Here is a 15,616-nt window from a genome sequence, read left to right as displayed (position 1 = left end):
TCTTCCACATGAGTACCTTTCCATCAGAGAAAGTTACATTGAATCCTTTGTCTTCCATGGCAGATACAGACACAAGGTTCTTCTTCAATTTGGGTACATAGAGTACATCTTGTAGATGGAGGACTTGTCCTTGAGACAAGTGGATGGTCACAGTCCCGGTCCCTTTCACAGGATAAGTGGCATTATCCCCAAGGATAATTTCTAGATTAGTATCCCTTTCAACCATGTCAGAAAGTGCTTCCTTGAATCCGGTGATGTGTCTTGAGGCACCACTATCGATTAACCAGACATCCATAGTGTCGGGCGGAGATGCAGCTGAGAGAGCAGATATTAGAATATACTCATTTCTTTTATCAACAACATTAGACTCCTCATACCTGGTATTTCTGGTTCTTTTAGAAGGTGGATGGTTTCCTTCAAAGTGAGCCTTCCTCTTTCCTTTGGATTTGTCATTTCTTTGATTCCCATTCCTTCGGTTGTTGTTGTTGTCGTCACTATCGGGAGAATTCTTCTGGAAGGGGCATTCTCTAGCATAGTGTCCAGTCCTATGGCAGATGAAACATTTACCCTTCTTCTTTTGAGTCTTAGTCCTTCCTTTGTCCTTGGAACCACCGGAGTTCTTCTTTCGGGAATGAGCAACATAGGCAGCATCTCTTTCATTATCAAATTCCTTCATCCTTGTTTCTTCTTGCATACATCTAGACAGAAGCTCATCAAAGTTAGGGATGGTATTATTGTTGAGAATGGTAGTTGTGAATACTTGCCATTTATATGGAAGTCCTCCAAGTGCGGTGAGAACCATCTCACGATCAGCTATTGTCTCCCCAATAGCTAGCAGATTGTTCCTGGTTTCGGTCAACTTCATAAAGAAAGTTTGAATAGACTCGTCTCGGCCCTTCTTCATATTCTTCAACTTGTTCTTGAGGAATAGCACTTGGTTCACATTGTTTACTCGGAACATAAGTATCAGTTTGTCATACATCTCCTTGGATGTGCCTAGTTCAGATATGTAGGCAACCAGACTCTTATTTATGGATTCCCTGATCAGCAGTTTTGCTCTGATTTCTCCCTTCTTATACTTGTGTTTAACAGCAGCAGAGGCATTTGATGGAGGTTCTTGAATCTTCCCTGTCACATGATCTAGGAGATCATGATCTTCTAATTTGAGATCTAATAACATCTTCCAGGCATGGAAGTCATCACTTCCAGTCAGCGTGTCATTCTCCCTGAATTCAAGCTTAGAGGAATCCATTTCCTTCGATGATGATTGCTATAGATAGAGTTTGTCTTCACCTCAGCTCTGATACCATGTAAAGTTTTGTAGATGTTCTATGCTAAGAGCAATTTCACTTTTCTCACAGCAATCATACAAGTAGATAAGCAAAATGCAGATAGAACATATAAGCAGATCTTACAGAAGACAAATCAGAAAGAAAAATGTATGTGTTTGTTTCGGCGGTCAACAGGATGCTTCAACCAGCAAAGTCTCCTTTGGTCAGCCAGCCCAGCATGTGTCACAACAACCCTCCAACCAGTAGATGAGTCAACCCAAGTCAGTTCTACAAAAGTCAACGCTGTCCTGAAAAGTCAACGCAGGGGCAGCAAGCTAAAAGTCAACGCAGCAGCAAAACGGTCAACCCTTTGACCTCGATTTTTGTGCCAGGTAGTATGGCCTTCAAAAATCGAACCTCCCACAAGTTTTCAGCTTGTTTGGACCAAGCGTTGACCAAAGTCAACGCTGGTCAAACTTCTGCGAAACCCTAGCAGCAGAAACCCTAGCAGCAGAAAACCTTAGCAGCAGAAAAATCCTCTTCGTCCTTCCCACGTGTGGCTGAAATTCGTCCTCCAGGTAGCTCGTACTTTTTAGGATGAGAGAGGAAGATGTGAGTTGTGTTGTGTTCAAATTCTCTCCAACTTTTCCTGTATATATATATCCATCAATGAGGGTGTGTGACACCTCTGTTGGGCATGTGAGCCTACATTACAAAACTGGCTGACCTTTGCACATATAATTTATTAAGAATAATAAATTCAAAATATAAGTTCTGCTCATCGGATTAAGACTATTTTTATATGGATTTTACACTCCCTCTCAACTAGGGAGAACTCCATCTATTAGTGCAATTAACATCGTGAGTCATCCCGCCGAAACTTGCTTTGCTGGCTTCTTTATTTCAGAACAGAAGTGGGTCAGTCACAAAGACATCATTCCCCGACTGACATAATCAGTCCAGAGGTCCGAGACCTCACAAATCTTGATCCCAGATCAAGTGGTTGGACCATGCCATCCTAGATAGAGAGTACGGCAATCTCTGATGCGTCCATCAGTCTTTGCTAATAGTCTCTAGCTTTTCCACACCTCATTGGCCAAATGAGAGGTACTTCCCATGAGCCCTGAACTCAATGGGTAGGATGCATACGGGGCACAGATTAAATGAGTGGCGAACCAGCTCAATAATCACAAGGGTGGGACAGAAGAATAATAAATTCAAAATATAAGTTCTGCTCATCGGATTAAGACTATTTTTATATGGATTTTACACCTCTCAAAAAGAGGAATCCAACAAAAATATTAGCCTCTTAATCTGAGCATCAGAACATGGAGTTTGGACCTAGTTGTCCAAATTTAACAAAAATTGACTTTTTGACACAACAAAATTGTGCGAAACTTTATACATGATCTAGTATGGTATTTAACATCGACTTTATACATGTTGAAATTTGATGACTAAAAAAATTTCCAACACCTTATCACTCTCATTCAATTAGATGCCCTTTCCCATAAACATGCATTCAACATATATAATTCTGGAAATGAAATTTTCAGATTAAAACACATGGCACTGTCAACACATGCTGAAAATGAATATGGACATAACTAGACCAACACCACATAAAATACACACAGATTTTTGGTCAACTTAGACCTAGGCAAAACCCCTTCAATCTTCTCCAGGGAAAGCCTGTTAGAGAGCTCTTCAAATTTATTTATCTTTCAAGTTTAGGAAAAATAGATTTGCAGACAAAACAAAACAGCGAAATACAACTTATCTCTTTAGCCCAAAACTCCTTGAAAACCGTGCCCACTTTGCCTTGATTTTTGTGCACACTTGACGCTGAAAATATGTAATTTACGGATACAATTGTACAAAATGTACCGTACGGTTTGTACAATTTTTTTTCTTCAAAAAGTTCTCTTGAACGGTGTGCAGCTCACAACATTCAACGTTGTTCATATTGTACCTTCTGCTGTCTTCTAAACCTTGATTTCCATGCCCAACTTTGCCCAAAAATCACTCCTTCACCTTGCTGCGACAAATTTCTCCTTTAGAACTTTTCTCCAGCTCTTAGCCCCCTTTCGCCAATCTGCTCATGAAGAATGAATGCAGTCTCTCTTTTCTTTTCCCCCTTTTGTTTCCCTAAATGACTTTTAGGCAACCCTAAGATCTAATGGCTCAAATTCATTTAGATCAAAAGATGAGAATAAATATGCATTTAATTCTCACTTTTTATTTTTTAGCTCACTCATTAAATAAAGTACCCACATTGTACTTTATGTCTAAAGTTACTTTTCGCTTTATAATTTAACATTGACTTAACGACTTATAAAGTCACTTTCACTTTATAAAGTCACACTTAGAAAAAGAATTATTTTGGACACTTTTCCTTAGGTAGAGACTAACCCATGGGAAACCAGTTGTCCAAGGTACATTAAAAATCAATAATACACTAGGACTTAACTAAGACTTTACCATCAAGCCTCACTCTAGCTTTGGGGGATATTTGGGAGAAAAACTCAACTAATTATTAGTGTTAAGAAACACAAATAATTAGCTAAGCAAAAAAACTCCCTAGAGTGAAAGCTCGAACAAAATCCTAAGCTACCTAGGTGTGTTACATGATTAATTTTTCATCATACGAGAATCATTTACACAATATCCCCTCAGGGCTATAGAATTTGGAATACATAGTGTCGACAATCCACTGCAAGATGATGATGAAGTTCTGAAATTTTGTCTACCTTGACCATGATGGAATGCTTTGAGATGTGCTTTAACATGGAGTCTTTGACAATTTATTTGTGGACATCTAAGTGGTCAACAAACCTTAGGTTATCCAAAATCATTACATCCTTAATTAAGTGATTCATAAAGATTTAGGCCTCATAACTGTAGTGATGTTATGAATAAAATATATTAAATATAAATAATGATGATAATTGTAATAATGATTAATTAATTAGTAATTAGCGTCGAAGAGGCATGTCTAAATGCGACATGTCTTTCCATGAAGAGACACTTGCCTAGAATATAAACATGCCCATCAGTCTCATTTGTAACATCATTCTCATTCATACATTTTAATACATATTCTTGTATCTCAATGGAGATCTACATATTCCAAGTCTTCTGGAGTATTTAACTTAAAGGACGAACTTTGTTTGTTCCATTGGTATCAGAGCCACATTGTTTGATCTTGACCTTTGGCCATCAACTCATCATCAACTTGATTGTCGTTGTAATCAAAGCGTTTCGTTATATGGTGGGAGATTCTCCATTTATTGCCAAGCCTTTGGCCAAAATAATAATAGAAAAATAAAAAAAATAAAATAAAAAATAGGTAAAAAAAATATTAAAGGTTAAAAAAAGAGATTATATCTATTTAAAGAAAAAAAGTAGAATAAAAGTTAGATAGAATATATATATATATATATATATATATATATATAAAGGGAAAAAAAGATTCATTTTTTTTGCAAAAGAAAATATGAACCAAATTATTAAAAAAATCATTCAAAACAAACTAATAAAGAACTAGTAAAGATAATTTTTTTTATTCTTTTTAGTTAAAAAGAATATTATTCAGTTAAAAAAACACAATTATACAAATTAAAAAAAAAGGGGGTTATTTACAAACCCTAAGTTCTTGGACCAACACAAAATAATTAATATTCGATGAACAAATGGAGACCAATTTGAAAATGATGAAGGAAGTCAAGATGAGTTCCACACAACAATCATTATTTTGGACTAAATGTCCGTTTTGTATAATAGACATTGAATATCCTTGGATTCATAAAAATTGCGAATTATATTGTCCAACATGTGGAAAATTATTTTAGTTAATGTCAAGATGATGTATTGATGCAAATGACAGAACGAGAGGAAAAACTTGCAAAACTGGAACAAAAATTAACAGAAAAAGATGAGGAAATTTTGCGTCTAAGGGACCATAGCCAAAAATTACTTGTGAAGGTCAAGAAGTCAAGGAACGAAAGAAAAAATTAGAAGAAGAAAAGGGATGTGTCAAGAAGAAATTCAACGAGATTCTATCAGAGAATGAAGAAGAAAATTTGCGCTTAAAAGCCCTGAACCAAAGGTTATTGGAACAAATCAAAGATCTAAAAAATGAAAAGCTTAAAAGTCAAGACATTGAAAATAAGGTGGATGAATCAGAAGCCAAAGAACTCTTACGCTGGAGAAACCATAATCAAAGTCTACTCATTCAAATTAAGAAACTTAAGGATTATATGCAATCATTAAAAAACAAATTAGAAGAATTACTCACGAAAGAAGTATCAAAGTTTTTAGACATAACAATCCAAGTTGAAAAGGAAACAAACACAGATCCCATTAATCTCACAATTAGGACAAATCCAAACCCAACTGAAGTAAGGACGTACTTAGAAGTTGCAGTTCAAACGATGAAAAACCCAGGTGAAGATTTTGTAACCAACTCGACGACATTAGAACTTGAAGTAAGTCTCAATCTTGCCACACACATGATAAGGGAAAGACAAACTCCTTATCTACATCTGAATCACAAAAGCAGACATTCCAATCAGTCTGCACATCTGTATCTCTCAAAACAGAAACAACAAACTTATGTTCAGAAGGACATTGAAGTGAGCACAATTCAGTGCAGTTATAACGATTCATCACAAGTTTCTAGTAATCGAAAGATTCCAAAAAAGATCAATTTAGGATGGGCAGATCCTTTCTTTGTTGGACAATTTTATATCACTCCATGGATTATATCAACTTGTATCAACAAAGATGGCAGTTATGAGGAGAAGACATTCGAAACAGAAAAAGAAATCAAGCTTTTTCATCAGCAAGCTTTGAGGACAAAGCTTTTCGAAGGGGAAGGCAATGTTATGAATAAAATATATTAAATATAAATAATGATGATAATTGTAATAATGATTAGTTAATTACTAATTAGTCTTGAAGAGGCATGTCTAAATGGGACATGACTTTCCATGAAAAGGCACCTGCCTAGTATATAATCAGGGCCCTCACTCTCATTTGTAACATCATTCTCATTCATACATTTTAATATATATTCCTAAGTTACCAGAAAACGGATACGGGAACGGATACGGGTACGGGGTTTGATACGGATACGGCAAATTTTCAAAAAATCTGGATACGATACGGCAGGAAACGGCACATAATAAATATATAAAAATTTAAAATATATATATATATATATATATATATATATATATATATATATATATATATTAAAAATAAAAAATTCATATTACCATTCATATTTCAGAATCTAAATTATCATCTATGATATTGATCTATCATGATTCATGATTCATGATCATCAATTCAAGTTTCAACTTTCAACATATGCCATATGGCATAAACATTCAACATTGCCATCATCATTAACGATTATATCATTATTATAACATTGATGATTCAAGTTTCAACTTCAAGTTTCAACTTTCAACTTTCAACATATCATCAGACATCAAGTTTTTGTTTCAAATTTCAAACATCAAGTTATCAACATGACTTAAGTCTTACTCAAGTCTATAGCAGAAAATAAATTTACTAAAACAGGTTGATTCAGCGTTTGACAATGGGTATAAGGAACACAACAACTATAGATACACGAAAATAGCTTCAGTTAGCTAGCTTATATTAGAATATTATTAGACCGATTCAGATATGCCAAATGACTGCAGAATGCCATGAAAATTCTGTGGCAGTAACACTTGTAAGCAATCTTACCATCACTAATAGTTTCCTATTATTTTATTTAGTTTTGATCATTCTTTAACATGGTTCAGCACAATAAGACAATGGCTGTCAGTCAGTCTGTTCCTAAGATACATGTGCCTAGATTTGATCTCATCTCACATATTTTCACTTTTCTTTATTGCAGCTGTTCCATCTTCTGTTGACCAATACTTTTATTGCAGCTGTTCCATCTTCTGTTAACCAATAGTAAATACTTATTACTTACATTGGATGAGTATTCCTGACATGTGAGACTTGCAGATTTGACCCATAAATATGCAGCAAAGTTGTCAATCTCATATATGTCTCATAAATTGGGCACCAACAACAAGGAGACTACCTTATATTAACAGTCTATTAGACTATTACGACTCTGGAGTCTGCACTTCAAGAGGGGCTAAAGAAGATAGAATGTAGTGACTAGTCATTTGTTCTTCCAGTGCATATACAGCAGGCACTTTAAAGTTTAAACTTTAAAGTTTACACACAACACACTATACCCTCAAAGCTGTAACTCATGATTCCATGAGCGCAAAGCAAACATAAATTTTTAACAGTTACGTATTGGGTTTTAGTATTTACGTATGGTTTATAGTATGTTACGGTATAACTTACGAGCTTATGAATGGTTACGCCGTTACGGTACCACTCTTAGAGCAGTGAATGCATAGAGGTATATACTATACAGGTTATAATGGTAATGAAACTACTGTAAGGTAATGAGATTACTTACTGGCAACTGCTGTAGCTACTAGCGGCATGAACAGTGGAGACTGAAGTCTGAACAGTTGAAAGTTGAAAGCTGTTAACAGTTACAGTGACTGTAAAACTCAGCGGCGGCAGCAAACTCGGCGGCAGCAAATGAGCAAACTCGGCTAGTCGTTTAGGGTTTAAACTTTAGAAATTAGAATAAATCGTTTATACTTTAAGCTAAATCGATATTCGAAAATTTATAAAATCTGTTCCCGGCAGGCGTCGAACTCATCAGCATGAAACGTATTGAGGTTTTTAAAAAACGTTTTACAAATTCCTGGAACGTATTACGATTTGGCAAAAACGTATTCTAAATGGCGGAAACGTATCGAAATTTTTAAAACGGGAGGGTTTTTCCATCAGAACGGCTGAAACACGGCGGTAAAAAATCGAATACGTATTGGAACCATAAAAAAACGTATTTAAGCCGTTTTTTCAGCGTTTCAGGGGTGAAAACGTATCAAAAACGGGGAACGCCGTTTTGGTAGATTAGGGTGACGTTTCCGGTAACTTAGATATATTCTTGTATCTCAATGGAAATCTACATATTCCAAGTCTTCTGGAGTATTTAACTTGAAGGATGAACTTTGTTCGTTCCAAGTGCCATGGAAATGAGATGGCATATGTAAGTCCTTTTGTTATATTCAATATGTCATATCATTAGGAAGAAGAAAGAGCAAGATCTAATTATGGTGCTATTGTAATGCCTCTTAGGAACCATCTCAGTACGGATAGCTTATTCTTGTGGAGTAGTTTGTTCACGTGCTCAAAAGCCTCATCTCTTGTTTTTCTTTTAAGAAATATCCTATCATACTTTTTTCTAGAACCTCAGTACAGAAGGGCTGTGGAGAATGCAATTAAGTAATTTAATAGATCATTTGGAGCTCTCAGTTAGCCTTTTGAAAGGATGAATAATTTAATTTTGCTCTGGTCATGGCTGAGTTCTGTTTCTATTTGACTCCTTTTGGCAGCTGGTGAGATGCTGCATGTAGCTGAAGCCTTCATTGACAAGGCTTATCACCCTACTGTAATTTGCAGAGGTAACTCCCATGTTTTAAGTCAAGTTTTATTCTTTGATTGTATTTCTGCAAGTGTCAACTTAAAAAAAAAATCATCTGTTGTAGTTATCTGAAGGTACAGTTAAGTAAATTTGAGTTTTTTTGTGCAGCTTACAGTAAAGCTCTTGAGGATGCTATTGCTGTTCTTGACAAGATTGCTATTCCTATTGATGTAAATGACCGTAAGTTTATTGGCCTATCTCGAGCAAGTAATGACGTTTTATGATTGATATGTATAAAGTAATGATATTTATTTTATGATATCATTGATATTGATCTTATCAATGATATGATAAATATCACTGTTTTTCTCAGTTATATTTAATTAATTAATTTTATTGGCGATTTCTCTGTGAAAATGTAGAAATGAAAATATTTAGTTTCCCTTCACTGTAGAGATAGGAATGCCAATTGCATTTTAGGAAAATGTCAGCTATGATGGAAAGCACTGATTACATGTAAGTGCAGAATGTAAATTCTTAGTTTCTCTCCACAGTTGTGATATGTTTGGCATTTGTATTTTAGGATAATGACAACTATGATGGGAAGCACTGACAGTTGAATTATTTACTGTTGGTTTTAGTAAGCCATTGATTTTATGTTTTGTGATCGAAAGTGCTTTTCAATTTCTGTTCCTTCAGCAGTTGTTCTTGGCCATTGGTTTTACTTCAATATTCCGGCTATTCTCCTTCAGTTGAAATGTCTCACACATATAATACACTATTGATAGTGCATATAGAACACAATTGATACTGTGGTTTTTGAATTCTCATATAACCCGTCTCTTTCTTGGAATACAAGTAGTTGTATGCAGTTATTGCCATCTTACTTGGTTACATTTTTTTGTAGGCCCTACAATATTGAAAATGGTTAAGAGCTGTATTGGCACAAAATTTACTGGTCAATTTGGAGACCTCATCGCGGTAAATAAACCTTTACCTTTGTATGCCATTTTTAATGATGTAAAGATTGGTCTCATTCAAGGCTACTTATCTTATTTTATGTGGTTTCCATATAGCCTATTGTGCTCAAGGCATTGATAAAATCTATTGTTTATTGTAACTTTATTGGGAGGCAATATAATAAATCCGAAGGTTATGTCATGTTAAAATTTTGGTGTTCTATGTTGTAACAATTACTTATTCCAAAACTTATTTTTGTTGCAATATTAGTTAAGCAATTGTAGATGGAACATAAACCAAATGCACAATTGAAGACAACCAAGAACAAGATAAGACACAGAGAACTTAGGTCCAATACCAGGGAAAAAACCAACCAGATTCTTCTTCTATTAGATATCAATTGTTCAACAGAGATACAATGTACAATGAGAGATCAAGAGAATGAGCATGTTCATTCAAATTTGAACAAACTGTAGCATGAAGATCACTGGTAGCAACAGCTGATGCAAACACTGAATCAACCTTCAAATTCTGCTCTTACTCTCCAAGTCTCTCCTCTTACATATATAGGAGGAGCAACACATTCTGGTCATGAAGGAGCAATACACATGCTTGAGGAGGAGTTACATATGCCATTTAGTGAAGGTACACATGCCTTTATGGAGGTGCAAGAGGAATCTTTTATGACATGCTTTTATTGTAACTTGTAAGTAACAGGAATATGCCATGTCTTAATGAGTGCATAGGAGAGAGTGACATTTGCATTAATGAAAGCGTAAGAGAATCTTTTATGACATGGCTTTAATGAGAGTAAAATGTATACATTAAGAGAGAGAGAGAGAGAGAGAGAGAGAGAGAGTTAGTTACTATGTGCTATGTGAAACATAGAGGTACGAAGTGATTAAGTGATGAAGGTAAGGTGACTTGAAGTTCCTTTTAATAATAATAATGTCATAGTATCATAAGGATAATAATAAAGGTAATGATAATATTGATGATTAATTCAACAATTGAACTATTAAGATTGATTAATGATAATTTAAGTGATTTCTCAACATTTATATTTGATTACCAATTGATGCAAGGTGATTTACTATTTTTGGAAAGTCATGCTTGAGATGCTAGACATGGCTTTCTAATTTTAGAAAGTCACTCCAGAATTGTCAGAAATTTTATTTTATTTGAGGAAATTCATTCATGAGCTGCCAATTTCAACATGTTTCAAGGACACTATTTTTCGAAGAATAAATTGCAATTTATATTCAAAGTGAGAGTAAAAATTACACTTCTCAGGTGCTATAGTCCTTTGATCCAAAACCCGCTGCAACACAAAAAATGGGATTTTCCCCAGCAAAGAACAGCTGATGTACATCACCTTACAGTTCTGTTAATAGTCCAATACAATTTCATATTTTAGGTCACATAACTACTACAAGAAATTTTGGTAATCAAAGGCCTCTGACCACCGTTGCCATCTTTCAAGGACATATGTGTTTCGTCTATACTTAGTTGTAATTATGTGTGCTGTCTTTTCAAGTACAAATGTGTATGTGGGTCGAGAAATATTTTTATAGATGCCTTTTGTGGCCATAGCCTCAAAAGTATGGTGTTTTGATGCTCTAGTATCATGCTAATAAGAGGTTGAGAAATGAATGAATGATTGCATGCAAAGTTTTTGTTAAATAGCTGTTCAGCTGGAATTTCTCTTCGCTATATCCCTAGAATATGAGAATGCAAAGTAAACTAACAGCTGCAAACCATTACATAACATTGTTGCTGTCTGGGAGCATTGGAAATCTTAGCTTGATAAATGTTCAAAACTCAGCTGTACTGGAAAATAATAAAAAAGTTAAGAACACAATCGAATTCTTCTAGCAAGTTGAATACAGTTTTTTTTAGTGACAAAGGGCAAGATTTGCAATGAAGCTGTTACTGGATGGTTAAGCAAAACTTGGTGAATGTAAATTCTGATATAACCACAAAATTCAGTTTGAAGTAGTTATACAATAATTTCTTCTTTTAGAGCTTAATGTGGCTAGAAGGCTTATTAATGATACTGAATTTGTGTCATTAGTTAACATTTAGAGCTTGTTTAAGACCCTTTGCTATGTTTTTTTATATAATTTAAGAATCTCCAAGTATTTTGATTTCTTTTAGCTTATCACATGTGAGTTTTCTGAGCTAAATTTGACTTATTTATTCCAGCTAATATGCTAGACTAGCCAGGGATTTGTATATTTGCGATCAGGCACACTATACTTTTTTCACTTTATAAAATCATGGCCCGTTTAAGCATCAAATATAACATATTGGTCTCTAAGAACTAACGTTCTAATAAAAACATTTATTTGCTGGTTATAGTAATATGTAGTTGAAGCTAATTCTGTGGAGTTTGCCTATTGGATTTCTAGAGCTTGTCATCATACAATGACACTTCTGAGATAATTCAAATGTTCTGAGATTATTGAAACGTTCTTTAAGATGTGGCACGCTCGGTTCTGTGGTTTTCTTAATTTTTATTTATCGTATTAGATTGTGATTCCAAAGAACATTTTTTCCATTCTAGGATATATGACACTCTTTCTGTCATTTGTCTGCATATCATTTTTACCTATCTACCTTTTCTTGACTGTATTGTTGGAAATTATAGTATGTCAGCACTTCCTTGACGATTGAGCCAATAAGAATGCTGTTTATGTCTGATAATGTTTGTTGTATTAATTTCTAAAAATGGCTGTTATGCATTTCTAATTGTCTTCAGAAATCCGACAGTGAGCCAGTGCGCTGGTTGCCTCGTTCGACCTTGGTTTTCAGCACCAGGATACTTTGACATCATCCTCATTTCTTTCCCTTTCTTGATCAACACTGAGATGTGCAGTCTTGGATTTTCACTTTGTATCACTGCACCTATGACACTATTATATATCCTTTGGGTTTGGTTTTAGTTAGACCCAGTGATTAGCTTAGCTAGATACTTATCGAGGTTGCACCTTTTTGTTTGCTTTCTTTATCTTACTTTGGGGACTACCTAGGAGTGGCTTCTTCTCTCAAACATTTTATTCACTGTAGAAGTACCTTTTACTCCCCATTGACCCACTTCTGCGGTCATTTATTGGACATCAATAAAATTATGTTATCTTATAGCATCCTTAGTAGTGAGTAATTTTAGCTTTGTTTGGAAGGTTGTATGAGTCAAGTTCCTGAACAATCTTTGCAAACCAGACCAACCAACACAGACAGAATATATACAGAAGCTGAATTCTATGTGATGATTGAAATGTATTACAGAGAGGCCTATTTATAGGCTGTTAGGAAACCCTATGTAATTTGTAATTTCCCCTTACCCCAAATACCTTTCTTCACTCCTTTCTCTGCCTAACTACTTATTATTTTCCGTTTGCCCCTTGAAAATATTTGTTGAGTGTTTCCCTTTTACAAACAAGGCCCACGAGGTGACCTATTAGATTGAGTTAATTTTTTCTAGAATTCATGGGGCAACTCAGGCTTTATTGTTTTGGGATTGGACTTGGCTAGGTTTACCCCACTTTGGACTAAATTAACTCAGTCCAATCAAACTGACTTGGGTTAAGCACCTACTCTAGTCTAATCCAGGATTCCTAGTTAACTCAACCATAGTGTTATAACTATTGTATGGTGGATGTCAAGAAGCTCAACCACTTACTATGATAGTTGGAAGTCGATTATGGTTGTGATGGTTTTATCAATGAACGAAATATATATTTTGATGCCAAGATGTGCCCCACTTTGGTAGAAGACCTATTATCGGAGACTATGTGTTATGAATAAGAATATTCATAAAACATCAATTAAATAATAAATATTAAAATAAGCAATTATTATTAATAATAAATTAATTAAATTAGTTAATGTCTCATTAGTTGTGAAGAGACATGGGTCAAAAGTTGTGTCATTCTATCTTCTTGGCCAATGAATGCCTATATAGGCATACCGCCCTGAAGATTTGTAAGCACCATTCATATCTTATTAATACAACTACTACTTTCTACAATTACACATCTACCTCTATGATTCATGCTTGCATACAAGTTTAAATGTTTCTAACGTTTTAGAACTCCAACGAACAAATATATTGCTCCAGTGGTATCAGAGCCTCGAATTCCACATCTATGGTTGCTCACTACACATTCACGCTGTCTGTGACCCCTGCTCATCCTTTGCTATGCGAAGTCCATTCACTGTTTCTTCTTCCCTTCCCTGTCAGTGTTCCCCACTACCTCTGTTATGGGTGTGCCATCTCCCCAAAGTCGACAACCCAACAAACATTCAAACCTTTGCTCCACTCTGCTGCCAGTAGACCACCTTGCAACAACCGACCTACACTCCGTCCCAACACCCACCGCTGCTCAACACTGCATTACCCCGACGACACCTTGTCTATGGCCATGAGTTTGTTGTTTGCCACCTCTTTGCAAACACTATCCGCTGCCACATCTTGCTCGTTGTCCTCAGTCCAACAACACCTCGCTGCCCTTCTTGTTGACCCTCAACTCGCTGTGTATTAAAATTCCACTGTCGTCCCTCCTGTTGACCATCATACACTACATGTTAAAGTCGTACTCGTGCCATTTAAAATCATAATTTTTTATATAAGTTTGATATTTACAAACTATATTATATAAATTTTAATATAGTTATATATAAACTATATTATAATTTTTAATATAGTTACATATTAATAATAAAAATAATAATTATTTAATTAAAATTATATAATTTTTTTTTTTTTTTTTAATTTAATTAAAAAAATCAAAATTGGGTGTGGTGACCACTACGTGTCAACTACCCATAGCAGTACACCCCTTTTTTCGCAAAAGGGATAGTGCTTAATCGACATGTCCGTGCCATTCGACAGTCATTGTCAACCTGATTATGTTATGTTGTAAACCCAGTTTGCATGTGTAAATTGTAAATAATCTTAGGAGATCTGAGTCATGTATGTAAATTGCCTAGGCAAACCTAATTTTCTAGTGATAATCTATGTTTCGGAGGGTTTTTTGTTTCATCGATCCATGATTGGTAGAGTTTTCCTTCAGCCTAACCCCAAAGCCAGAATGGATTTTGTCATTAGAATCTTAGGTGAATCCTAGTGTGCTTCGAGTCTATGTAAAAGTAATTTGGAAATAATCCTAATTATTTGGTTAGGTTATTTCAAATTGCTTGGTCTGCCAGATTATATTTGTGTCGCAAAACTGAGTGGTCTATGTCAAATGGGTTTTCTCCCTGGGTCATGATGTAAAGAGTCTTGAGGGTTAGAAAATGTTTTAATCCCCTCATAAGTCCCAAGTCCTAGGTCTTAGGTGATTTTTCCAAAAGCTAAGTTCGAGGATCCAACAATAAAAAAATAATAGAAAGATATGAATAATAAAAAAATTAAAAAATTAAAAAAAATAGATAAAATAATAATAAAATTAAAAAATTAAAAAAATAATTAAAAAATAAAAAAATTTGAAAAAATAAAATAAAATAATAAAATAATAATAAGTCAAAGTTTTGAGTAAATAAATGCAGAATTTCAAATTTTTAATGTATTAAAATGCATTTAAAAATTCGACGGATGAGATTAAAACGGATTTTGATCTTCATCGATGGTCGAGATCATTTTGACATGGATCACTCGAACTAGCCGTTGGGAATTTTTCCTTTAAATAGGGTGTTAGGGGTCATTTGAGATCAGATTGGATCTGAGAGTCTGGTGCTAAAGAAAGCTCTCTTGTAGTCACTTTTTGTGCAATGAAGGAAGACTTTGGGGTTAAAAATCTTGCTGGTGTTACTCTTCTGGAAGTGTTGTAAGATGATTTATTTTTCTGCATAATTTTATTTT

General features: G+C 34.8%; 1 protein-coding gene across 1 annotated transcript in view; it reads left to right on the top strand.

Annotated features, from left to right (window-relative positions):
• LOC149172057 (T-complex protein 1 subunit gamma-like) overlaps positions 1-15,616 on the top strand; it is a 123,920-nt gene that overhangs the window by 97,008 nt on the left and 11,296 nt on the right. The window contains 3 exon segments of the mRNA XM_089424190.1: positions 8,765-8,833; positions 8,962-9,033; positions 9,701-9,774. Coding sequence (XP_089280316.1) covers positions 8,765-8,833; positions 8,962-9,033; positions 9,701-9,774 — 215 coding nt within the window.

The sequence above is a fragment of the Pinus tabuliformis genome, chromosome 4_2 (assembly GCF_031772625.1).
Source record: "Pinus tabuliformis cultivar Carrire ecotype Pingquan chromosome 4_2, CPIR1, whole genome shotgun sequence".
Taxonomy (NCBI): Eukaryota; Viridiplantae; Streptophyta; class Pinopsida; order Pinales; family Pinaceae; genus Pinus; species Pinus tabuliformis.
This window is presented reverse-complemented; position numbering and strand designations above follow the sequence as displayed.